The 27698-nt window shown below is 42.7% G+C and overlaps 1 protein-coding gene across 1 annotated transcript in view; it reads left to right on the top strand.

Annotated features, from left to right (window-relative positions):
- The window catches only part of sorbs2a (sorbin and SH3 domain containing 2a), a 48695-nt gene extending 21101 nt beyond the window's left edge, over positions 1-27594 (top strand). The window contains 22 exon segments of the mRNA XM_070856429.1: positions 158-184; positions 332-456; positions 2086-2487; positions 4131-4257; positions 4933-5108; positions 7274-7340; positions 8260-8310; positions 8435-8651; positions 8823-8937; positions 11710-11781; positions 13440-13496; positions 14297-14346; positions 15242-15417; positions 15675-17513; positions 18555-18634; positions 18922-19019; positions 19419-19533; positions 19641-19784; positions 20155-20349; positions 24556-24593; positions 24776-24882; positions 25288-27594. Of these exon segments, the coding sequence (XP_070712530.1) occupies positions 158-184; positions 332-456; positions 2086-2487; positions 4131-4257; positions 4933-5108; positions 7274-7340; positions 8260-8310; positions 8435-8651; positions 8823-8937; positions 11710-11781; positions 13440-13496; positions 14297-14346; positions 15242-15417; positions 15675-17513; positions 18555-18634; positions 18922-19019; positions 19419-19533; positions 19641-19784; positions 20155-20349; positions 24556-24593; positions 24776-24882; positions 25288-25349 (4340 nt within the window). The 3' untranslated portion in view covers positions 25350-27594.
- The last annotated feature ends 104 nt before the right edge of the window (positions 27595-27698 follow it).

Below are 27698 nucleotides of genomic sequence, written 5' to 3'. Positions count from 1 at the left end.
ACCCCATCACCAAGTCTCTCTTTGTCACAGCAAACATTCTCACAAGCATTTTGCAAGATTACCACCTCTTTAGATGTAATCCTTTGCAGTATTATTAACATTTGTTGCAAGTGAGAGTCATGTCACTTATTGTTGCTGTGTCTTCTCCAATCCCTAGGGAGTGACTCTCACTCGTCAGACTTGGGTAAGTCACTGCTCCTTTTGTTGGATTCAGGCTGAGAGTCTTGACATTGGAGATGATAAAACAAGCAATGAAACACCCTGTAGGGGAGCAGAAAACTTAATCAAAACGCACTGCAGTGTATGATGTTAATATTAACTTTATCTTCAGATTCATGGCGGTCACGCAGTGTAACAGATGGCCTTAAGAATGGAGACGCCAGCAGCTCTTCTCTTGCTGCCAAAGGTTTTCGTAGTGTCAGACCCAACCTGCAGGAGAAAAAGTCACCAACACAGGTAAAATGTCCCACACACCTCACTGACAGATGCAGACGTTTTGCTTTTTTTGTTACTGCTATTTAGAATTCAGACAAATAAATGTGTTTAGCTTGTAAAAGTCGGCTGAAAACTGTTTTCTTAATGACTCCAAATTTACACAGAACCATACTGTATTTGGGACAATTATGTATCAGGTTTGCACTGATGATTGTTTGTTATTCTTGCTTGGACTTCTCTTGGCTTGCATTCTAATTGGCCAATAAGGATATCAGTCACGTGCCATTGCCACCCCCCAGGAGAGAGAGTTTCCACTTCTCGCCCACTGGCACTAATCCTCCAGACTACAGCTCCCTCATTGCCCTGGCTAATGATTTTAGCCCTGGAACGCTAACATTCACTCAGAATGAGAAAGCAATTTTGAAAGAGTCCTACGCTATGAGTAGCACATCCTCTTACTCCTTCTCAGAGACCAGTGCACACCCTGTCCAACAGACACACCAGTCCACTGTATCTAATGATGTTAACAACTGCAGTGCATCTGCCAGTACACAGGCCCAGGAGCGTAAGGTGTCCTCCCTCAAACTAACCCCTGTCACCACCCCCGACCCCCCAGCTCACTGCAACTCTTACCTTGACCCCCAACTTAAGAACCAAACCACAGGTTCCCTGTCACCCACTTCCCCACCTCCTATGCCCAGTGGCCCCACCCTGTCTCCGCCCCAGACACAGACAGCCTCGCTTTCTGTCCTCTTGGGTCCCAAGAATCAGCCTTCAAACAACACAGTGGAATTCAAGGTCCCAGATCAAGCTCCAAACCAAACCCCAAGTCCAGCTCCATCCAAGGTGGAGATTACGAAGGCTCCCCCAGAAGTTCCACCAAGACCCTCTCCTGCAAAACTGTTGGTACATAACTGAAAGAACACAGAGAGCAATTATTGTGTCAATTTTAAGGTCACTATAATACAGTATCCCTGGGTTTTTGTCTTGGTGACATCAAGAGTGATTAAAGGGTGACACACTAGCATTAGACGCCTGCAGTGCTCACTGAGTGCACCATACAAACAGAGAAGAAATAGTCATTGTACTGCAGCCAGGATGTGCCAAAGTCAGAGGCCAAAAGTGATAAAATCGCTGTTTTTCTTGTGCCTTGAGGCATAAAAACACTGGAAAGTCTGGCAGTAGTGTTCTTTGAAGCCACTGGTGTTTGGTCTTAGATAGAAAACAAGAGGTGCAGGTGCTTTTATGCTCGTCAAATGGTGCCTGAGTGTGTTGCCCTTTAGTTTGTTAGTCTTGGTGCTGCCATCCGACCACCAACCAAACTAATTGTGCTTCTACATATGTGTGAACTCATACTGTATGTGTGATAACCTACTGTTTCATTCACTTCATACCATTGTAACTGTCTGTATATTGTATTTGCTGCCTACCACCGAGTTTGAACTAACAGAGCCTCTTCAATTCACAGCATTGATCATGTTTTGGAAGACGATACTGCGGCCTCACACTGCTGTTTTCACAACAGCATTTCACCTTCTGTTAGGCTCACGAGTTACTTCCACAACATTAAACGTGGCTAATGAGTGATATCACTAAGCACTCTCCTCCTCTCCTTCTCTTCCAATCAACTCCCTCTCCCTCCAACACCAGGGGCCTCCCTCCCCCGACCCCACAGCACGGCACTCCCCCTATCGCTGCCACAGCTCAGAATCACTCGACTACCTGTCAGGCCTAATGCCCAAGACTCTGTCACCCACCCCGTACGCCCCTATTGGAGCTGACAGCACAGCTGGTGCAGTCAGCAGCGCGAGCATTGGTGGCTGCGTGTCACCCTCAGCTTCCCCAGTGACGGTGTCAGCTCTCAGCCACTACTCGTCGTCCACTGCGGGTCTAATGGACGAGCTTCAGATCTGTAGCCTGGACTCACCTGGCGCCTCACCCACGCCGTCGCCCACCCTCAGCCATGTCTCTACCTACACTTCCACTGCTGGCCCTGATGATGTGCTAACAACCTCTGTGGCCTCCACTGCTGCAGCAGCCACTTTCACTAACGTAATTATCCCAACAAGTCACTGCTGTAACACACATTATTACCAAAAACTGTTACAAAAATTACAAATTTTGTTCCCTGCTTACCCCACTCATTTGGATGGCTGAACCAAATCTTGACAAACTGTGTTATCAATGTTGATTTTTACCTTTCACTAACTATCAACTACAACCTACCTGTCAGATACCAGAATTGAATTCAGCCCATTATGTTCCCTTATTATCTGTACTCATTAGAACTCTATGTCTACTTGTGCTTGTCTGTGTTTCTCTTTGTTATGCCTTTTTTTTTGCAATCCAATGCAGTTATACTGTCTTTTAAAGGCCACTTCATATCAGAAATTCATGATGAGAGAAAAACATTTTTCAGAGAAGTTGTTGCAGGGTGAAGTTGGAAGCAATTGGCTGCTGTTTGCTGGAATCTTTAAAGACTAAACTTGTTAAGGGGCAGATAGAGGCTTTTATAATGTGTGCCATATGTGAGGACTCTAGTTGCATACATTTCCTGTTAGCTCATTATATTGCCCTTTTAATTATGGCATACATTTATTACATTCATGTGTAGCTTTTTATCCCAGTTGTACCATGACTGATATTGAGAATGAATTGCCTTTTTTTTTGACTCCATGGAGTTGTAAGAATTACAATCGTTTCCAGTTCTTGCAGTGTGGACTCAAAAAAGGGTGTTAAGGGGGTGAGTGGGGGAACTAGGAAAAAGTTCCTTTGGCCCAAAAATTCCTTATCCTATCAGTTAAAGTTGCATTACATTGTTACTGTTAATTACAAAACTTAGATTTAGATTCCTTTGGTGCATGGTGCTGTTCTACCACAGATGCCAGACCCAACATTAAAATATGCGAGCTGTTATGCCTCTGTGTAGACAGCCATGTTGTCTGACCCATCAGAAGCATGTGAGACAAACCACTGAAAAACACAGCTGAATTTCACAGACGCATTGTTGGATACACTGGCAATAAATGTTGTCAACACAGTGTTTGTGTGTCGCTTTAATGTGAATTGACTGCTTTTGCTAGGTAATCAGTGGTTTTAGCACTACCATGAATCTTTGATCTGAACACACAGGCCTTTAAATTAAAATACTGTTTTTATCCTCTGTCAGATGAAATCACATGTTGCTTTGTCATGTTGAATGGGAGAGCATCTTCCAGAAGAGCCTCCCATTGTAATTTTATCGTGTCCGTCTTGTTTATGTCACAACTAATTTATAATGAATCGTATGTGAATTTGAACGAGTTGTTTTTGTTTACCGTCACTGTTTTTAATCTCTTTTGTCTGTTTTAAAGTAAAAGGATTCAATAAGTGGCCCTTTCCCTCACTAACTGTTCTTATATTGTACACCAAATCAGCAGTTCCTATGAATCACATCAGCCCCAATATCTATCTACATGTGCATTCATTTTCCATTTTAGGTTCCTCTACCCCTTTAACCAGTGTTTTAAGTGTTGATGACTAATAATGGTTGTATAAAACTAATCACTCTTTTGTTTTGCTAATTTTCTTTGTACATGTACACTCAGAACAGAACAGCAACATTCTCATAGTCAATGGAAATGTGTACATTTTGCTGCCACTTGTGATTGGTAGTCACTGATTCCTTCGGTTTCTGGCTTTTGGGTCACTCTTAGGGCCAGGTCCTCTCTCACGCTATGAATGGAAGTACTAGCCATCCACAGAGGCCCCTCTCTCCGCCATCCTACCCTCCTCCCCCCACCTCACTCCACACTGGGCTCCAGAGACAGAGCAGGAGTTCAGGTGAGTCCCTGATCTTTTGTCCTTTTATTTGCGCCAAGGACACCACATGTTGAATCATTCACATGCATGATTAGGGAAGTTATTTCAGGTTTTTATTATATATTTAATTCACAAGTACTACAAGTGCTTGACAAGTACTATTTCCCTAAATATTTTATTCAGAACTTCTCGCTATCCTTAAGACCAATTAAAATGCACTGAAACACACAAATGAAGATAAATGAACATAAAAGACCTACAGAAAAAAACCCTTAAACTGTCATTTTGCTGTATATAATAATAAAACCTGCTCTGAAACTGTGCTTAGAATTTCAAGAATATGTAAATCTCATATAAAGGATCTTTATGAATTAAGCCTCTGTCAGTTTTATGGGTCTTTAGGTAAATATATTTGTTTACAATCCCAGAATATGGTGTATATACCTATTAGAAGACAGAACCATTCAGTTGTAGAGCACAGTATGAAATTAAGTGGCACAAAAATGATGGAAAGACAATCATTGTTCTTGTACTGCTCAAACCTTTAAGCATACAAGATAGCAGTTAAGAAGGATGATTTGGTGTTCGCTTGTTCAGCTGGTGTTGGTGCCCAAACTTGGATTTCTGTTTGATTATTAGTAGGTACAACTGACAGTGTGTCTTCCTCTTTCCCCTCCTCTTCCTCCTTGTATCTAGAGGGCAGCGAGTCAGTTACCAGAGAGTCTGTGGTGTCGGGCCACACCAGCGTCAGCAGTACGGTGCCCATTGCCCGCTTCTCAGAAGAGGAGAAAAAGGTGTCCGTTATCAAAGCCCCTCACTACGAAGGCATCGGCCCTGTGGACGAGTCTGGCATCCCTATCGCCATCCGCACGGTGAGGCCAAACATACACAGAGCTAAACATGCTGGTTTGTCTTTTGACCCGTCTCTATTGTCTTGCTATGTGATCGGGCTCACAAGAGGGAATTACTTTCAGCTGTCTGCAGCTTTTGACCCCATATTAACAACTCTTTATCTGTCACTCTCTCTATCCCTCACAGTATCTGCTTTACTCTCCCTTTGTGTGCTAGTTAGAAAGACGAGCTCTTGTCTTTGCTTTAGTACTTCAAGGTCCTCGCTTCTTACTTTTGAAAGCGTGTGTCTCTGTGTTAACTCTGTTGTGGCTTTTCCTGTATTAACACCTTACCATTTCTTGAAGAACAGCATTTAAAGGCGTACGTGCTAAACTGAGTGAGCGAGAGAAAGTTACAGGAAGAACGGGAGCCAGGCAATTGAAAGCGAAGAGAAAAGGTGAAAAGAAAAAAAGGCAAGAAAGAGAAAAACAGATGCTCCTTGTTGTGAGCAGACAAACATTTTTGTGGGCACTTTATTTGGTAACCGTGGAGAGTGAAGTGGTAATTGGCCCGTGCATTGGCCGTGCCAATGCTACATGCTCAGTCACACACACTCCCTCACTGTGAAGCCAAAATGCCTCTTCTCCGACCAGAGTCCAGACACAGTGTTTAGTGCTCCTGAATAAAGAGAGGATTAAGTCTCTCTGCCATTTGATAGCTCTTTTTTGAAGTGGCTGTTAGATCTATACTGTATACACAAAGACACACATTCCAGAGTTTCTCCTGGATTTTCCAGGCAGAGGACCAACTCCACCAGGAGATTCCACTTTGGTTTTGTAGCAACATGGCTTCTGTATCCTCTATGCTGCTAAGCCAAACCTGCTGATGTTGATTTCTAAAAGTAGACACAATCATCTTAACACACATAGACAGAAAATAAACTGCCAAGTTACTGATAGCTCTGTTATGTCTTTTTCTGGCTATGTTGTCTCTATGTTTTGATGTTGTGGCAGTTTCTACACAGAGTATGTTTGAAAGCTGAAATATCCACATTCTGATTTATTTAAATGAGGATGAAGCCTTGTTGTTTGTAATGCACGAATACAACATTTATTTTTCCCTTAAAATCACAATGAAACGGAAGTGTGTTAATCTTCTGTAATGTGACCTTTTTCCGAGTGAAACAGGATGTGTACACAAGGGATATTTGCAGTACACGAGGGATGTAAATTATGCTTCAGGTTTGATTGGAAGAAACAGTTTTTGACACGCAGCGTATTACAATATTAACAGTTAACACAAGGGCATGGGATTGGAACTTGAAAATGAATCGTGTCCGTGAGAGCCATACAATCCACTTGTTAGACTAGTTTCTCATCGGCTACAAGTTAAGAGCAGTTACTTTGAATTAAGTTAAATAGCCTGATGTGAATTATTCTTGACAACATTATTTATCTCAGATAGAAAAAAGGAGATTAAGTCTTCCTCAAGCTGCCTCACATTCTGCGCTTGATCAACACTTCCTAAAAGAGAGAGTGTTTCCAAATGAGATACATGAATCTTCATAATTTATTGATGTCTCAACATAAGTTAAATTCTCTGTATGTGGATCTCTAAACAAGCTGGGATTGTGTTTTTTTGCCACCCATTGTTAGGTTGAGCATTATGATCTTTGTGGTCATAGTAGGGGTCCTTCTTTCTTTTTGGCTGGCTGGTTGTGGGTGGGACCTTACTGTTTTACCAGAGGCCCAGGTGTGATTGACAGTGCTTCTGGATAGCCACGTCAAGAAGTGACTTTGGCACTAAACAACCGTGAGAACTAGAGACGCAAAACTTTTTGTCTTTGGCCTTGAGACCTAAAAGTACTACCACCTCCAGCTTTGTTTCATTTGGACCAACCACCACAAACAAAAACTTGAACGAGAGCGGTCTACTGACGCCGCCTGGGCTGGCTGTTCATGGGAAGCTCCCAGTAGGAGCTAACCACTGTTACTGACCGGAGGTAAGCCAGCACAAACCACTGCTAGCCAGCCCTCTTTTTCGTAGTCGCCTTAGACACGACAGGATCCGAAGTGCCACTCACTCTCATAACGTCAGTAACGCCCTATAAAACAGTGGGAACCCTTTTTACTCTCTAACTTCAGCAATCCATTTTATGTTGAATTTCGTGGTACATAAATCTCAATGATTATCTCTCTCTCCACAGACGGTGGATAGGCCTAAGGATTGGTATAAAACTATGTTCAAACAGATCCACAAGGTTCACAAAGCCGGTAAGTCTGTACTGAATTACCCTGAAAGGCAGAGATGTCCCATTATTTCATATAATTTAATCATCAGACATGAGCAGAATTGGTCATGCATGCATGCTGTGTTCACGTGTGTGACTATGTGTGTATCTTTGTGAGTCTGTGCACGCTGGTTCTTGTTAAACCAAAAGACCCAGAGAACCTCAGAGCCAGACCTCATTAGACGAGAGCAAGAGAGCCTGGAGAGGAGGAGGAATTGAGAGACCTTTAACAGACACTGAGCTGTCCTGGGAATCTGCTCTAATTTTGTGGGCTTGACAGAATCACACAGTCAGTACAAGGCTTGTTTGTTCATAACTGCTCAGGCTTCTTCTTCTGCAGCACACACACACACGCTATTTCATAACTGTGTGTGCCTAAAAAACATCTACAGGCCTGTGATTATCTTTCTTAATGCATCTTGGAGAGTTTCCACGACTAATGAATATTCAAATATCCTCTTTGAATTTATAGAGCAATATTCCAGTCTCACCAAAGTCTGTCTTGTGAGTAACCCCCTGTGGACTTTGAAAATTTGTTATGTTCTCATTTGTATAAAACACCAGCTTTGAATTCAGCCGGAATACAAAACATGCATAATACATCACTTCTGGGCGTTGCTTTCCCATTCTAATAACTCAAAAAAGACAAACAAACAATTGTTTGAAAGACGCTGAGCTTGTGGATGAACAAAGGAGTATTGGTTTATGCTGCATGGATGGTTTTGGTACTGCCCTCCATAGTGAAAAACGATCACTATTGAAAATTACTTTGTAACTGACTGTGTACAAGCTGAGTGAGGGTGCTGTTCTCCCTCGAGCGGAAACTACAATCTTGAAGGCTCTGTGCCATGCAGTATGTTTGTGCATGCATTCCAATCAGTCTTTGTTCCTTTCCTCTACAGACGATGACTATTCTGACACATACAATGCAACATATGCTGTCATAAACAATGGTGAGAGATATTTACTTGTAACAGAAGTTATGTTTCATACAAAATAATTTCTTCCGAACCCATTTGTCTCCTTCTGTCTGCCTTGTTCTGCCTCATTACTTCTCCACTGTCCTGTCCTTAACAGAAGACTACAGCCTGTCATCCAACGCCACCATGGCCCACCCTGCTCCCAGGACACATACATACAGGCCGCTCGCCAAAAGCCCCTCTGACAATGGAGGGCATCTGGGGCCTCGGGAGCCTTCGCCATCCCCTGTACCCCCACCTCCTCCTCCACCCATGCCTTCTCTCCTCCAACTGAGGGCCAGAGACAGTGACCGTGAGAAAGACTTGGCCGATGCGTAAGAAGAGCTTTGTCTTATCCCTTTCCTTTATTAGACCTTTATTAGTTATGAAATACTGGCACTCAATCAGTTGTATAAGTTATCAAAATGTTGCTTGAATACTTGAATGATAACTAACTGAGTGTCAGGCTGTTTCTAAGAATTACGATTTTGATTTTGTCACACCAGGAATGAATGGGGTCCTCCCAACAGGAAAGTGGACACACGGAAGTACCGCGCAGAGCCCAAAAGTATTTTTGAGTACGAGCCTGGGAAGTCCTCTATTTTGGAGCATGAAAGACCAGTGAGTATATTTACAAATGTTCTGTCATTTCATTATAATACGTTTTTTTCCTGTTAGAATCCACTAAAAAGTCGCTGTTGGTCATCTCATTGCTGCCTTCCTTCATGTTGTCTGTCGGAACCAATCTTGAATCAGCTCAGCTAAGATTTAGAAGATCTGATGCCTCCGTAGCTGGCTTCACACTGGCATCTTGGGAAACTATTTCTATTAGTGTGACAGTGAAGTGATTTCTGTTGTCTGTTGACTATTGTTGTAGTTATACTTGGAAGTTCTGTTGCTGCTCTGCTTTTCTTCTGAGCTAAATAGAAGGTCCATTTCTGAAGAGAACATTAAGCAACATGAAGTGGAATAACACGGCAGAGATAGAGCTACAGTATAAAAAAACAACCAGATGGTCAAATTGACAAAAAATACCTTTTACCTTGCTAGACATTATGTTGTTGTTAATTCATTTTCATATAATGGTCTTCTGCATGGACATCTCTCTGTCAGACACATTGTGGGCGTTAAAAAGCAAAGGTTTCCAGTGCAGCATCCTCAAGTGAATGTACTGGCTGTTCACTTTGTGTGGGGTGAATGACAAAGCAGACAGCAGAGATAATTACCGTGTAGAGGGAGGGAAAAAATAATAGACGTGATGCATCTGAGATGAGGACAAGATAATGGAGAATGTGTTACAGATGAAGAGTCTGTTGTGTGGGAAAAGATTAAAAAGGAAAGGTTTTTGTGAAGGATTGCAAATATTTAATTTGATGACTGCAGAGAGCTCACCCAGGGCAACGATGCATGAGTCAGTTTCTGATAAGGTAATAAAAGGAGAAAACTGTAGGGAGTCAAAGTGAGCTCACACTGGCTAATTTGCTGTCTGAGACTTCCTGTCTGTTCAGAAGGTTTTTTTCTCCATTCTCTAAGGTAAGAAATGTCACCCAAATCATCCTTTTCAGTGGTGAGGCATCCATTTGGGCAATTGTGAGCCATAGCAAAGAATAATGTGTTTCTGGCACTCTCTTTCTTTAGTTTTTTCAGCTACAATACTTGTGTGATTGGCAGTATATGCTAAAGGCTTCACTTTTCTACACGGTGACTCATTTTTCTCAAAGCTGAATTCTCTTTTTAGAAAGAGAGATGTGACACCATAACACCTACAAAATATCTCCTGGCATTGTTTCATTTGGCGTGAAAGCTCCATTTCTATGTGGGAATGGGGTTAGAAAGAGCCGACAGGGTAGTGAACCACTGCATCATCTCCAGTTACAGTTAAAATAACAATGAATAAGGCCCTTGACAGAAGAGTGTAAATGGAAACAAATAGAGAAACATATCGGAGAGTAGATTATTAGCTTGCTACACAGCAGTAACCATTGCTTTGGCTTACCTGTCTAATTTTGTTGCATGTAAATAGTTACATCCCGGCACAGTTTAGTGCAAGTTGATTTGATATGAAAATGTTTCCCTCAGGTGACATTAGCAGAGATGACTTTCTGCTTCCTTAAAGCAATTTTGTCTATTATGCATGTCATGCATCCAAAAAAATGAAGGCAACACAGTATTTTTATTTTATTTTACAGTCAATAACATTTAGAAAATGATAGGGCAACATCAGACAGCAGCTTACAAGCCTCAATATGAAATATACATACCAGTAATTTAAACTCAACATGAAATATTAGTAAATCCCCCTTTTTGAAAGCATCTCAATTATTAGACATAATGGATGCCGATTGGGCTAACAGGAGGAGAATGTGGCAGATTTGTGTGACTTTATGTGTAAGGATCCTAAAAGAAACACAAGGCAACATAAATAGGAATTTAAAAAGAATAAAATAATAAATATGGTCATTTTCATAGTTTTGAATATGACCTGCTAGGCCAGGTTAGTGATTTATACCACTGTCCTCCTTTGATGTTTTACCTGCTCTGTAAGTTATTAATCTAAGAACACAACGGCTCACAAAGCATAGTCAGAATATTAACTCTGATGAGTGAGGATTACAAAAATAATTGACACTTACCATGAGTATGGCAGTGTGTAGCACTTGAGCCAGTTGGCTGAGTGTGATCCCATACTGCTCCCACCAGTGCAGAAGTGAAACTTACTATACATCCATGTGAATAACCCTTCATGTCTTTTCCTTACAGTTCTTCAGTATGTGCCTCTTCATCTTCTTCTTAAATCTAATGAATTCTTCTAGTGAGAATTTAGTATGCCGTCTGCTGAGCCTGCACAAGGCTGGATAATGAGGTTGGGTGTTAGATATGTAATGCTCCAAAGTAGCATGCTGATTTTCATTATCTGTCACCAGTACACGGGCTTAGCATAAGGCAGCGGTAATGTGATTCTGTCATGGGATTCACAGCCCTGTTTATTTTAATGCTCATGAAATTAATGAATGTCAAATCTGCCTCTTCGGTCCCCACTGCTGACAAGTTAGACTGTGGATTTTGGTCTATTAATTAACGTATGCAAGTTAAATTACTGTCTGATAATACGGCACTATTGTACGAATCCTTAACGGTTCAGAATTACTGTCAAATCGGTTAATTTAGTGAAGCAAACACTTTGTCAGTAGTAGTGGGTCTCCTGCATCACTTTCGTTGCCATGAGCCAATCTAAATCATCCTGGTTCATCCTGTGCCCATCTCCCTGTGCAGCCTTTGGCCATTCCTAACCATGAGGTCCATGTCTCTCTTTGTGTGTGACTTCTTTCCACACTTCCTCTCTCTTCTGTCTTTCCTCTGCCTCCTCTCTCTGTCACTGTCATGCTTTCCCAGACCTATGATGACATAGATTTAGAGAACGAGCCTTGGTATAAGTTCTTTTCCGAGCTGGAGTTTGGGCGGCCGGTAAGTCAGGGCCATAGCTATTCCCTCAACCACAACCCTGCCATAGGCATACACCCACTTTCTCCACCCCACCCATGATTTTTTTTAAATGTCCTCACCAATAGACTGGGTGGGGCTAGTTGTTTGGGCATGTGGTACTTGTTGGGTGCTGTGACCCCCCCTCTCCCCCCACCCTTGTGACAGGCTGTGTTAAGTCTCTGCGTTGCTGGGGTTTTTGGTCTGGTGGCTAGCAGGCACTGAAATGTTCACACAAACATTTTTGTAACTGAAATTTGTATTCCAGTTCATTATTGCATCTTGCTCAAGGATAAGCAGGAAAAGAGTTTAAAAGGCAGTGTGCTTCAGATACATTAGCTGCCCTGACCTTTAGGCTGGTAGAACTGCACAGAACACACTGCTCAGTAAATCAACCACAACATTGATAAACATGGAATAGATGAGTTTCCTAATTATTTATATTATCTTTTTCTACATAACAATCAGAGTCTGAGCAGTTTCTGCAACATCTTTTGCACATGCTAACATGTGTACCAATTGATCAGCCTTTTTAAACAGCAGCCTGTTTATTGTTTGATTATTCATTCATTTTCTCCAGTAGTTTTGTTTATCCTCACTTTTGATAGAGGGATACCCTGCATATCTTCAAGCATAATACTTTAGCGTCCTCTGCTGGATGTAGGTGGTAATAACATCCTAGTGGCTCAGGGGAGGGATTGCCTCTAGCCACAGATCTGGGATCAAATTACCGCAACCTGACTGATTTACAGAGTGTCATGAGGACATGCCTCTGTCCATGCCAACATGACATCAGGTGATGATTTGTTGGGCTTATTCGAAATGTTCAGGTGAAAATGTCACATCTGGAGCTGGCATGACCTCCCAGTGTCATGTTGGGCTGTGTGTTGAGATTTTTACCTGCAATATTTTGAATGCTTCACATTGAATAAGCCCCTAGAGTGTAGATGGTTTTCCTACATGCACTGACTGGTCCAGCTGGAACAGAATGTCACAGTATGTTCAGTGTTGGAGTGTTTATTGAGGTGACAAGTCACAAGACGTTTTGACCGCCTGAGTGAACAATATTTTATTTGCACCAGTAATCCAGCACTAAATCACACATTTGAGAGTGTAATTGATTGCACTCTCAAATAAATACAACACCGCAGCTTGTGCTTCACTTGGCTTTCTGCTTTACAGCTTGCTCTCACATTCTGCATGTGTGTGTGGTACATGGGCACATTTTTGTGTATGTGTGTGTGTGAGTGTGCTATCAAGGTAGATGTAGTAGCCTAATTTATTTTAGCATACTGTAGTTTAAATGTTGCTATATTGAAATTAGCAAAGAAATATGTCATCAATAGGTTGCATTAGAATGACCATATGAATGAATGTGTATAAACCGCAGGTGTGTCAGTAAAAGTGTGTTGAGTGTGTGCACATATGTGTATTGTACATGCAAAGCACATGTGCAGTGTTTGTCAACTAGTCCATCTCCGGTGACTCAGATTCTCTAACGGGTGTCACTCTCTCCACATGTTTCTTGTCTTTTGGTTTCTCCCCATGATGTCACCACTGCTTCTCCTCCTTCACCTCATTTTCACCTTCTTCCTATTCCTCCTCCTCCTCCTCCTGCTCACTGCTGCTGCTTGGGGCTCAAGCCTCCTAAAAAACGGCTGGATTATAATCCAGACATCTCCGCTCGCCAGCGCATTGAGGTAATCTCACATTCATGAGTGCTCCAGTAGTGTTTTTAATCTCACTATTTCTAACCAATCATAGGAAGTGAAATCTATATTTTAAGACAAATGTAAGACATGATTGCTTGACTTGATTGTAATGTAGTGTAGCACCAGTTCAGTGTGATTTCAAATCGACATGTCAGCCATCTACCGCAAGATGAAAGTGTTTTCTGTGAGGACTATTGAACATCTATCTATCATCTATTTGCTTGGCATCCTATGAAAAGCTACATGTTGTATCATATACATAAAGATTTATTTCACTGTCTGCTAACATCTTTCTCCTCTGAACATTATTATGAAGAAATAGATTTTGAATTTGAGCTCAAAATATAATTAGACATTTTTTTATGCTTCCAAAATTATTGTGTGATGCATTTGATGGTTAGCCTTTGCTCAGAGAGACTTCTACTGTTTAAGCATATGGATAAGTCTTTACCACTTAGATCCATTCCAACTGATCCATGCCAGGTTTTGCAGGGTAACATTTGCCCCTGAGCTCAGCTCATAACATCCTTTGCTATATCACCTTTGCCATCATCCTCCAGAGCTGCCCAAGAGAGAGCAGACATTTATCTTCTCCGTTTACACCGGTAGGCCTCGTCTCAGTCAGGTGTGCCATGTGGAACCAGCATCCATCACACCTTAAGCTGGGGGAGCGTTTTCAGTGTGGCACAGCTACAAGCGCATGCAGGCTGTGCATTGTGAGCTGCTCTGCCTCGAGTCTTTGTTCTTGCGGAGCTCACTTTTCCCTTTTGTTGTCTGCCCTATTTCAGACATCCCTGCACTTCGCTCCTGCTGACAAGGCTCCAGAGAGACCTGCAAGGTAACCTCTGTTTCTTTTATTTTCCTCTGCATCACCCCTTCCCTCTCCCCCATGGTCCTTGTTGTGATTCAGCACGGAATCAAAACTGCTCTTTCTCGTCTCGCCTCTTGATTTGCAAGGATTAGTGTTAGTCTTTATTTGCTTTTGTCACTGAAGGCAGGACTGAGCCAGAATAAATTAACCCAGCGAACCTATTGATTCTGCCCTTCACCTCCTATCCTTCCCTCAACCCCCACCCCCTTCCTTCCCTTGTCCTACTCCCTTTCACCAGTGGCCTGCTTATTCACTCGCATTTTCCTTAGTGAAAAGAGAGGGCAGAAATGGGATGTGATGAATAGGCCATGGAATTCATAGAAGTGACATTGAGTGTGTTTGTTCTGAATATAAATCCCATTGGTTTTTTAAGACATTTTGAATAAGAATTGCTATGGCGACTGCGTTGTCTCATCTTAATAGCTTAATGTTTAGAAGAACAAGCTTGGATGGATGTAGTTAAAAATGCATTAATAATACCAAGGATGTATCATTCTTTCAGTCTACAAATGACCATGAAAATACTCAATCTAAGTTTTTCCCAATAGTAGCAATATATGTAAAGTTCATTTGTTTCCAATTAACTTAAGTAGATTAGCATTCAGAAGCATTCAAATGATTTGTAGTGTTTTCCTGTAGTTCATATGTGATTAGGGTTGTGGAGCACTGTTTACTTTCTCATCATTTATTCTATTTTGGTCTAGACTGAGTCTGTAAGTACGATGATACAGGATGTATAGTAAATAGAGTCTACTCACAGGACATTTATAGTGCCTGAAATTCAATTTGCCTTCTGTAAACTACATTCACCAGTGTATAGTTTTCTGAAAGCAGTTGTCATTGATGTCTGACTGTGTTGCAGTGCCGCCAGCGACTACAGGAAGAGAAGGAAGTCTGAGCCTTCAAGTTCCCAAGTGAGTGCTCAGTCTCAGAGCAGGGCTGCAACTTCCCCAAAACCAGTGGATGCCTACAGACCCAGCAGCAGCCTAAAGAAACCTGTCATTCGTTCCTCACCATCCTCACCCTCCAGAGCCAAAGGTACACACACATATGATGTCATATGTCTATGCTATACTTACCTAATCTGTCTGGTGTGATCATCAAGATGTTTTCTTGGTTGGTATGGATGGGAGTGTGAAGAAAAAACATCGAATCATCTTTTTTTCCACCCTCTTTTCAATAATTATTCTTTTTCCTCTCCCCAGCTCTTCCGCCTTTTTGCTGGGTATTACTGCTTAACTTGCTTTCCTCCTTCTTCTCTTTCACCACGCTGCTCTATATTGGACATCTGAAAGGTGGGGACGCATGCAACATGTATTCAAACAGTTTGACCTCCCCAGGTCCTTATCAGCACCCCTATCTGCCCCCTGTCCCGTCTGACCCTGCCCATTGCCAAGAGGATGCCAGCCAGGAAGGCAGCTCCTCCTCCAAGCAGTCTGTCTGCTGTAAGAACAGTTGGCAGACAAAACGCCAGGAACCTGAGACATGGAGCAGTGCGGAGGAAGCACCGCCCTCCCCTGGCAAGCTCAAGTCGCGCAGCTGTGATGACCTACTCAATGATGGGCGTTCTGGCCCAGGTGGACGCAATGCCACCCGCTCAGAAAGTGCTGGATCACTGCTTTGTGATGGGAATCCCTCAGGTTCGACTGGATCCACCTCCACTCGCTCACTGCCACGTCTCCACCGGCGACGGGCACATGATTCACCAGGCTTTCTCCAGCTCTATCGTAAGATGCACCAGATTGACCGAGCTCAGCTCATCCCATCTGAAGTCATCCGCTCGGTCCGGGCTCGCATCCTGGAGCTAGAGCGCCAACCTCACCTGCATCGACACCGCCTCTCTCCTTGGACACCCTCTTGGGGCATGGAGGTGCCACGCGATATGGTGCCAAACCGCATATCTGAATACGAGCGCCTTATTAAGAAGTCCAAATCCATGCCCAACTTGGGTGACAGTGAGGTGCCTTCTGGCACTACCACGCCGGGTGGCTCATCGTCTCGAGCCAGCAGTGGCGGTGGTGGCACACCTAGTTTTCCAAAACGCCGTTTTTCCATAGAATCTTTGCTAGAGGAAGACAACAATGGTAACAGTGGAACAGTACCTCACACCATGGCTCACTTGCATCGACCTCGTAGCCCACCTGAGGGCCAGCCTCGGGTTGGGCCGGAGCCCAGCCGTGGACGGCCCTTTCCTGCTCCTCCTGTTCCCCAAGGCCCACAAGCCAACCCAGAATACTCTGACAGTGAACAAGATGCTGTTGCATCAGACCTCAGTGACTTCATCCAGGTGGAGGGCTCCTCATTTTGCAGTGAGAGTGACTTTGACCATTGCTCCCTAACCTCCTCTGAGAGCTTGTATGGTTCTTCCACCCTCCACCACCATCACCACCTCCGTCATCACCACCACCATCACCACCACCACCACCCTGGTCACCAAAGTCTAGGCCAGAGCCAGGGCTACCAGCACCGCCACCTCATCAGCACCTGCAAAGGCCGCTGCCCAGCCTCTTATACCCGCTTCACAACCATGCTTCGCCACGAGAGAGAACGAGCACGGCAGGAGCACCAGAGACCTTCACAGAAGAGCCGCAGCAGCCATCCCCAAATCCAGAGCTCACAGTCCCAGCAAGCGATGTCCAAGCTGGCCTTCCTGGTCAGCCCAGTGCCTTTCCGCAGGAAAAAGGGCTCACCACCTACCTCTAGAAGAAGCAGTGGTGGCGGAGATCGAGGTAGCAGACCCAAGTCCAAACAGGCCATTTATGAAGCACTAGATGCAGCCTTGAGAGACATTTATGAGCACATTCAAACAGAGAGAGGCCACAGAGGAACAAGGGCACCTGATGATAGCATCCTGAGGAGAATACTGGCCGAACTGCTCCCAAATGTGCCTGAACGAAGTTCCTCATTGCGGGGGAGGAGGGGGTGTTGGCACGGGGGTCACTCTTCTGCATCTTTGTACCCAGATGGGAGCCCCACTGGGTATGCCTCGTATAGAGGGGATCCCTCCACACCACAGTTACAGTCACCACGGCTACAGTCACCAATCAGTGCCTGTTATGGACGCCATTCAGACACCTCAAACAATAATGAATATGGAGAGGAGCAGGGCAATGGAAATGGTCTCTGTTGTTCAGGTGGAGAAAATACACGTATCACACCTCAAATATACTCATGTGCACTGTGTCATGTAGTCAGTCACACCTGCACATATTGTTTTTCAACATAAACATACACGCATGTGCACACATATTCCAAATATACATCCACATACACCTCATTGTCTCTGTCAGTGTTGCCTGGGCTCATTCCCCCATTTCCCTCATTGGTCAGCCGATACATCAATTACTGTGCTTGTTAATATATTTATGTGACATTCAGGGAGACCTGTTTACTGTAAATTCTCAAGTAAAACCTGGTGTCAAAACAACAGCCATTGTTCTGTGTTAAACTCATGTCAGTGAAACTGAACTTGCTGATGTCGCACATTAAAGATCTGCCAGTAAAATGGGAAGACGGCCGTTTGAGCTACTTGAAGGCTTTTAATTTGAAACATTGCAGAGTTTGACATTACCTCAATGCTGAACAACATAATGGCAAAGTAGGGACAATTAGAAAATCAGACTTACAAGTAAAACACGACTTAATTGTTGCAAGAGATTGTCTCAATTGAAGGCATGGATTTCTTTGTAACTGAGGTAAATACATATTTGAGAATTTGCAGTATATTACCCAGGTTGGATTAGATAAATGTGAATGTTCCTCTGTTTGTCTTTAATTTGGTTATTGTTTTGGTTTTATTATTTGTCTGTTTTGCAGATTGATTATGGAGTCATCTTATTATCCCACAATCTCTCTCTTGTTCATGTGAATCATACTTTTTGGGTTGCATTCCCCTTGTTTCATTTTGTGTTTCAGCTGTTTTGTAGGATTGCATGTGTCATGTTGTGGGAATTACAATCCCCTTGTTTTTCCTATGAAATGGAAATAAAACAGACCTATGTTTGACTCCGAGCTTTCATTCCCTCCTTTACCTGTTGGAATGGCGTCATCAGTGTACCATTCAATACTTTCCCAAAGCACATTTTGTAAGCATGCATGTGACATCATTGTAGTCCCAATGGCAACTACAGGTAGCTCCTATGTTAACCTTTTTCATGTGTCTCTGCTAACCACAGACCAGGATGTCTCCAGGTGTTATTCCACCATGGATGGACGCCACACACCCCAGAGTAGAAGACCTACTCCTGACAGAGAGGTACAACATTGAAGCTGCTAGTGTTCTCAACAGGGACGTGCACTTTTAGTTTAGTTTTAGTTGCACTAAGTAGTTCACCATTTTATTTTTTAATTAAGTTTTCAGCTTACGCCTAAAGTCCACCTAAATTATGTGTGAGGATTGGTTGGCACCATACAAATCTATCATATTTCTTTGTCTTAAGCGTCACAATACCAGTTACATTTTCTCACAAAATTATAAAGCTGTATTTTATTTTTTGCCTGGTAATGCTCGCCGGCTTTCTTTCTCTCACTCTCATCTCCTAGGTCTCCCATAAGCAGATGACACAACTTATTCTGTTCTCTCTCCTCCATCAGAAACAGCCTGCAAGAGCCATTTATGATTTTAAGGCACAAACCGCTAAGTGAGTACAGTAAATGCACAGAGCACGCACAGGGAAGCCAAGCTTTAAAGCATGAATGTCTAACCGCATATCAGCATATCTGGACTCACTGCATTCAGTGTTATGATTTCTGATTAAGCATTTCTTACGTAAAATTTCTTTTGCTTTCTGAAACATCTTCATTGTTGCATCTTACCACCACACTTGGATGGCTTATCTGATTTATTTTATAAAGTCTTTAAATCTATGCATGAATAACTCTGATTTCTGTTGTACTTGATCTTATTTCACCCTGCTTCAGTGGCTGAAGTTCTGTAGCTGATGCTGTTTACATCGTGAAATGAGCAGTGCTGGTTGAAGTGGTCAATTGATGACTTCACACCTGTGTATCGGCACTTTGATGACATGAATGTGTTGCAGGGAGCTGACATTTAAGAAGGGTGATACAGTGAACATCATCCGGCAGATAGACACCAATTGGTATGAAGGAGATCACCGCGGGCGAATTGGGATATTTCCCATGTCATATGTAGAAGTAAGTGTGCATCTGATAAGCTGTATGCGAGTGCTGTAGATGTGCGGAACTGTCTTATATGTAGTTTGCCTCTCTGATTTCCCTCCCTCTTCAACACATGAAAACAGAAGATGCCATCCTCAGAGAAGCAGCAGCCGATTCGTCCTCCTCCGCCAGCACACGTCAGAGAGATCGGAGAGGCAGTAGCTCGTTACAACTTCAACGCTGACACCAACGTGGAGCTGTCTCTCAGAAAGGTAACTTAACTGTCTGTAAAGCTGCAACAATGTAGCAGGTTTATAATTACGGGTGTAAACTTGAATTTTCCTGAAGTATTGTTTTGAGTTTTTCAATTGATTTTTGAAGTGATTTTATAAACTCAAAAGTTTATCTTAAATTATACAGAAACAAGTATTTATCCAGATGAAGTGAAACATGAACATTATCAGTTACCAGCTTCTCACCAGGCTGTAATGATCTGTTTGTGATTTAAGACTCTGACTAATTTCAAAATTTTAATACTCTAATTACATAATACATGGTGGCTTTAATAGGTAGTAATTTGCAGGTCTGTTCATTACAACAGTGCTGTATTGTGGTTAAAAGTCATGTGTACGTTCTGGGTGTGTTGTGTGCGTTTAGGGTGAGAGGGTGATTGTGATAAGGCAGGTGGACCAGAACTGGTATGAGGGGAAGATCCCAGACACAACCAAACAGGGCATCTTTCCAGTGTCATACGTTGACCTCATCAAGCGCTCCCCGTCCAAGAGCTCTGCCCGCCACATAGACCCACATGGTTACCTTGGCAACAGGACACCGAGCTCTACACCCGTCAAGGTAAGGGAATCACTACAAAACTGAGACAATAGAACATAATAGACCAAGACAATAGAGTTACACATCTGTAACCAGTAGTTTGTTTTCAATTTAAACCAATAAAGCACTTTGAGCTGCCTTTTAAATGAATGAACTGATTGATATCTAATTTGGGAGTATGTATTTATTTGTATTTGTGAACAAAAGTTTTGGATATTAAGCAACATAGCAAATGCCAAACATGTTACATCCCCAAAAAGGAAGATGTCTTCAGTTTAGTGAATTTGTTGATTAATGAAATTGTTGTTTTTTATTTGACTGTTCACACAGTCAAATAAAAAGGTAAATACATCATCTGTGTAAGTGAGTACATGCAGCTTTTAAGCTGGGTTTAGCCCTCAAATGACAAAACACATACAAAACATACTCTGTGCTCTCTGTTCCAGTTTTATAAATTGCCCTGTTCCTTCTCTTTCACTTTACCTTCATGGAGCCTTTCTACCACCTACCTCCATGCTCCACTCCTCGTGACCTCCCTTCCCCTCACCCATCGTTGAGGAGGCTTGACGTGCAAGCAATCACCAACGAGTGGCTGTCCCTCACAATGGACCCATCAGTATCCACTCCTGCTTGTTCCCTCTCGACCACCCCTGTACCACCCACACCGCCCCCTCTCCCCACTGACCTTACACCTTTCCTAAAGGCTCAGGAGCCTAAAGCACCCTCACCTGTGCTGTCACAAAGAGGCTCCGCCCCGCTGCCACAGATGTTTTCCAGGACTCCTCCTTTTAAAGAGGGGAGTGTCGGTTTAGGTCACACCCCAGCTGCTCCTCCTTTCTCCCCACCTCCTCTCCCCCCTCCTCCTCCTCCCCCTCCTCCTCCCCTTCCTCATTCTTCATTTACTTCTCCACTGCCAGACTCTTCACTTCAATACAACAGTGGCAAAGGAATAGGCCAAACATTACACTTTTCTAAGCCAAAAGTTTGCACAGTGCCAGAGCCAATAAAGTCACCCACACAAGTTCCTCAGCAGTACAAATCAAATGCGCAAGTTATCAAAAGCAGCAAAATCCCTGATGTGAAGCTGCAAGTGAAAGACCCTTATGACGAGCTGTTGTCCATGATTTTGGATGATTATACCAGTACAGACGACGGTGACTTTACAAGATTGTCTTCAATGGATTCCCCACCAGCTACGTTAACCAATGAATCCCAGAGCAGGTTTAAGCTAAAAGCCGAGGAGTCATACCAGCCAGCAGTGAAACCCCAAGCAGTTACTCCAGCCAGCGACTCAGCAGGCAGCGTTCGGTTAGAGGCGCAGTTTCACAGGCCTGTGACGATGGAGCCACTCTCCATCGCTTTGGGAGGACAGTCGAAAACTGAACAACCTGTCGAGACTCAGAGACCACCATCGGTGAAAGGAAGGGGATTTACTGAGTTGTTCATAGAGGAAGAGGATGAAACTAGAGCTGACAAAGAGGAGGAGATTAAATGTTTTACAGAGAGACTCAGTCCACAGGTAGAACATGGTGTGAGCTGCATCTGTTGAGTTTGGAAACACTACAGGGCCCTAGAAGGGAGCTGGAGGGAAATAATTTCAATATTGGTCAGAAATAGATCATTTAAAAATAGATCTACTTGACAGAAAAGCTCAACAAACTTGTGTCACATTTGTGGCCATTTGGGAAATCTGAATGTATTTAAAGGGAAGCAATATGTTTTATAACTTCACAGCTGAATGATCAAGAAGTCTGACAATGTCCATGGTGACAGATTGTTTTACCTTCATCCACAGCAGAGAATAGATTTTGTGCTCAGTGACACTCCATAGTGAAAGACGAGTGTGAAGGGACTGTCAATAAAGGACAGTTAAGTACTGTAATTTGGCATGCAGTCATCATACGCACTAGATTGAGGGCAAAAGAATTATAAAAATACTGCAATTAGGAGCATTTATAACTAGAGATTTATAGACTGACACTCCCTCAGACATAGACAGTAATTTTCTCTATGTTCCCAGAAAATTGGGAATTCATTTAACTTGTTTTTTGTTGTTTTGACTTTAAAGACATGGACACAAGCAGTATATTTCAATAGATGAAGCTTAAGTTTTCTTAGAATGAGAAAGTAGTCAAATCAAAAGTAGGTCCTTTTTTAAAAACAGCAATCTAAAATATTTTCCTCTACGTCCCTTCTGGGGCTCCGTAAAATACAACATTTAGCTCCAGTGATTCGGCTTCAGAATTGATGTGTGTGTTATTACCTCCTTAGGCTGATGTCTCTCCTCCCACTCCGACACGGCCTCCTCACCCTGGGCTCTCCTCACCCTCCATACCACCACCACCCCTGACCTCCTTACCTCCCCCTTCTTCTACCTCTTCTTCTACTTTGTCTTCTTCCTCTTTCACTCCGTCTTCGTCTTCTTTCTCCCAGTCACAACAGCAGGACCGTAGCACAATCCCTCCCTCTCCCCCTGCCTCACCTCGACCATCCCTTCCTGTCCTAATGACATCACAGCTGCCTCTGGTCTCTCCCTCTCCACCTGTCTCACCACCTCCTCTCCACTCCTCTCAGCCCTCCACAAGCGTTCCCTCACAGCGCTCTGTATCTCACCCTCCAAGCTCTCCCTGTCTCTCTCATCGCGTCACATCCTGCCCCGACTCAGAGTCTCCTATCCCTCCTCCCGTCCTGTCTCCCCCTAAACCTGCCTCTCCTCCCCTTTCCACTCCACGCTCTCCCCCTATTCCCCCCACTGCACCCCATCCAGGACGTAGGTCTCCCAAGGTGAAGGTAAAGCTGGAATGTGGAGATGATGGTACCCTGATATTACTCTTCTCTAACCTTTGTGCTGTTGGCATTAGTGGATCTGAGACCATGGCTGAAGTGATATGTCAACTAATATATTGACAAAGTGAATGGGCAACGTTTTCCTGATCTGATTAATCGTTTATGGTTTTTATGTGGAAACAACTTAATGTTTTCTTCCTTTTTATATATATATTTATATTTATGGTTGGACAAAAATACTATTTAAAGACGTCACCTGTGGCACTGTTGCTGGGAAACTCTGATGGACATTTTTCATTGTTTTTTGTCTTTTTATAGACTAAACGATTAATCAAAATGTGTCAGCTGGTTAACAGACATGAAAAATAATCATTTGTTGCAGCTGTAGCTGAGACTATGACGTAATTTACTCTGAAACATTGCACAGTAACGTAAGCGTGCTGTACACAGCGGAGACATTCTTGAACTAGCGTGTGTTGCTTGTGTTGGTCGTACTCTGGTGTGTTTAGGAGGATTTAAGTTGGAATCGGCATGTAATGGATGATGTCTTACAGCATGTCTTTAGTCTTTGTGCCTGTGTGTTCAGCTTGTAGTGAAGGCTGCTGATTTGGTTACTGTTGTAGATTATCGGTGTGTTGCCTCTGGTCTTTCTGCCTGTCAAGCAGGATCCAGTTGTTGGTGGTAAACCTCCCCGTAGCCCCATCTTGTCCCGGAGGTCCTATCTGTCCCCCATTAGAGGTCGAAGGGTAGGAGGGCATGTCTCCATTCAACCGTGCTCTGACTGTATTGTCTTTGTACAGGAAGGAAATGTTTAGAAATAACACTTAACATGTATACTAAACTTATACAGTGGAGAGAGGAGAGGAGAAATTTAATTACTTCTGTTGACTTCTAGGCCTGAGTATTTGGTTTGTCTGTTCATGTTTTTCAAATGAACTGTTCACACCACTGGGTATAATTTTTTTTTTTTTTTCCTTCATATACAACAACATTAGCACGGTGGTTAGCACTGTTGCCTCACAGCAAGAAGGTTCCAGGTTCAAATCTGCTGGCCTGTAGGTTTACGGTTCAAGCCTCGAACCTTTCTGTGTGGAGTTTGCATGTTCTTCTCTGTGCTTGCGTGGATTTTCTCTGGGTACTCCCACAGTCCAAAGACATGCAGGTTTATTAGTGACTCTAAATTGCCCGTGAGTGTGAGCCTGAATGGTTGTCTGTCTCTATGTGTTGGCCCTGTGATTGACTGCCCAGGGTGCACCTGGACGGGGTGCCCCAGCTGTCTTTGGGTGAGAGGCCCAGCCCCCACATGACCCTTAAGGATAAGCGGTATAGACAAGACAAACAAGTCTCTCCGTTCATCCTCCTAAATCCCAAAACGAAAGCCTCACAAATACCGCATTTTGACTTTCTTTCTCTTTCTTTCTGTTTCTGTCTTTCTCACAGCGATTAGTACAGGATGCACTCCAGGGTGGAGGAGACCCGTAAGTCATATTTAATGTTATTCCACTGATTTTCTGTTATCTGTGACAAGAACGTAGCTCTGTGGCTCTTTGTTGTTGTAGGTATAAAAATATGTGTAGTAATCAACAAATGACATAAATATTTATTACCCTTCCTGCAGCATATCGTGGGTATCAGCTCACCGTTCGTTTTTCTGACACAGGTACCAGGCCGTGTACAACTACATGCCTCGCAACGAGGACGAGCTCGAGCTGAGGGAGGGCGACATTGTAGATGTGATGGAGAAGTGTGATGATGGCTGGTTTGTCGGTAAGAGGAGGGAATACATGGTTGTTGTCCGTTGATTTAGTTGATGTATCTCTTAAAACATTATTTTAATTGTCAGTATTTGGAAAACCAGCAACACATGTTTGTGCCAAAGTGAGACCACTAGATGGCACTGTGTGATCCCACCACATCTAGCATGACTGTTGTCAAAATGAACCTGCACAGTTGAGCTCAGTCTAAGTGTGATCGTCCTGAGAATCTGTTTGCCATCTTAACCTTCACATTCTTTTACGAAAAAACTTTGCCCTCTGACGATGTTTCAGTTTGAGTTTGATCTCCAGGTTTGGCTGAAACTGTCTCTAATGTCATTCCAACTCGCTGCAGTCTGGACATCAGCCAGAGATTCAAGCACCTACAATCTCATTTTGTCGCTCTTTGTTTTTGAAGGGACCTCTCGAAGGAGCAAGTTGTTTGGAACCTTCCCAGGAAACTACGTGAAGCAGCTATAATGATGATTCCAGACTCCCTCCTGGCTCCAACCCCGTCCACGACACGTTCATCGCCCTCAGCAAAGCACCCGCAGGACACCGCCTCCCTACACTGGTCCCTCAAGACCTGTCGCACATTAATGTGTTTGCGTGTATGTGTGGCTCGTCAGCTTCACACAGACAGAACATTTAGCTCTAACTAGCCATCTTTAATGGAAGACTTCTACAAAATAATGTTGTTTTTTTTAATCTTATCTTTTTATCCTTATTTTTCTATCACGGAGAACCCAAACTTTGTGCTCCAGTCAGTGACCTTTAACTTTTGACAGTGACGGAAGGATATTGAAGGAACATTGCAGACACTCAATTATAGAAAACAGGGCACTGCAGTGATGCTTGTCTTTCTGATAAAGGGCAGTAAGATCACCACTATCACCTTCTTTTATTTTTCTGCAGTATCTCACCTTTAAAAATGCTTGCTACATTTCATTTCAGTGTTCAATCACAAATATCCCCAAAGACATTCAGCGCAGAGACTATTGTAAAAACAGCATTCTGTCAGCAGGTCTGTTTTACACTAAATATGTTGAAGCGATCGCGGGCATGAAGCCGATACTTCAGGTTAAAGGACGTTTCTTCCCACAGGTACATGTGGAAAAGACTGCATGTATTAATGTTATGTGTAAGCCACGGTATTGATTGGTTGAAGCATTTGGGGATACATTTGTCCTGAAACACTATCGCTAATCATCATTAAGGAAAGATTTTTAAATATTGCATTTGAAGAAGTGAGGAAGTATCATTGTGCTGTTGAAGCATTAGATTAAAAATTTAAGATTAGAAAACACAAACACATTTTCAACTTGTTGGTTCTTGATCTTCACACTAGGATTGATGCACTTTAACAAAACTTTAACACAATTTCGTGTTTTGTTTTTATTTCAGATCTCACTCACTAGAGGTCAGTATGGCTGCGAGGCTTTGGGGAATATTGGTCATGTTTGAAAAGTGTATGCAAAAAGGTTACCAACCTTTTTAGGTATTATATTTATTAGAGGACATGTGCTGGTCAAACTGTGTTAGAAGACGGTTTTAGAAAGGATGGAACATGTTTGTTTTTTTTACCATTGGTTAACAACAGCAAACCCACATTTGAAGGATTGTTATTTTATTGTCAAGCAAAGTATCATTGTCCAGATAGACGCCGAGTGACAAATGCCACAGTAGTTCATGGGCTATAATTACGCCAGATGTCATGATGTTTTATGTTGAACTATTTAAGATGCAGGATGATATCGCTTTGTATCAAAAACTTCAGTCATGTAACTGCAGTTTTTTCGCTAGACTCTGGTGGCATCTTTAACTCTGTCAGTGAGTGAGTCTCTGTCATGTAGTTATACACTATTTGGAATTATTGGCAAGTTCCATGTTATGTTGTCATGCTTAGTAAATATGATTTATGTTTTTTTTTTTCCTCATTTTACTTGTGTCACATTGGATGGACACTGACGACAAAACAGTTGTTAATGCACCTTAAGATATATTTTGTTTTATCATTCACACATCATACGTCACCCCTGTCGTCCACTATTTGAGCTGGTGTGAGAACACTTGGTGTGTGTGTGTGTGTGTGTGTGTGTGTGTCTGTGGTGTTTTTGTAAGCCTTTTGTATGAGAGCTGTAAAATGGCCAACATCCACTTGCTTTATAAAGTCGGCTTTTTCTCACCCACCATCACATTTGGTTTCCTCTCCTTCTTTCTTCACATTCTTCATCAGTGGTGCTAATTTCCACTTTTTTCACGGTTATTATTGTAGCCTGGCATGTAGGCCTTCTTTCCTCCAGTTATTTGTTGTTTTAAGAGCCAGTGACGTATTTAAACTGAAGTTACTGTAGGTAGAGTGAGTAGAGTTGGTGATTGCTGCCTTACTTCCAGCTCACTAATTTAATAGCCATGTATATGTAAACCTCTTCTGTGATGCAAAAAATTAATTTATGCATATATAGTGTAGAAAACATCAGGAAGGTGTATGGAAGTGTGCACAGAACATGATCACAAACAGTGTTGAAAAATACAGCAAACCTCTCGTCTGCCTTTGATACATTAGGAACAGATTTGGATTGAAGACATGAATTTGACTCCTGATATGTTTATACATGTAATAAAAATGTAAATCTTATATGTTATTCATGTTAATATCAAATTCAATGCACACTCTTGGACCTAAGTATTTCTACAGTATCTTAGCATTTGTTGGATGATTTTATGGGGCTGTATTGCTAATAAAATCCAGCTGGTAGATGAAACATTTCCAATTATTTTTTCCTTTCAGCTTAAGAGGAAAGACAGCTTTGTTTACTGATGGCTGAA

The sequence above is a fragment of the Pempheris klunzingeri genome, chromosome 3 (assembly GCF_042242105.1).
Source record: "Pempheris klunzingeri isolate RE-2024b chromosome 3, fPemKlu1.hap1, whole genome shotgun sequence".
Lineage (NCBI taxonomy): Eukaryota > Metazoa > Chordata > Actinopteri > Acropomatiformes > Pempheridae > Pempheris > Pempheris klunzingeri.
This window is presented reverse-complemented; position numbering and strand designations above follow the sequence as displayed.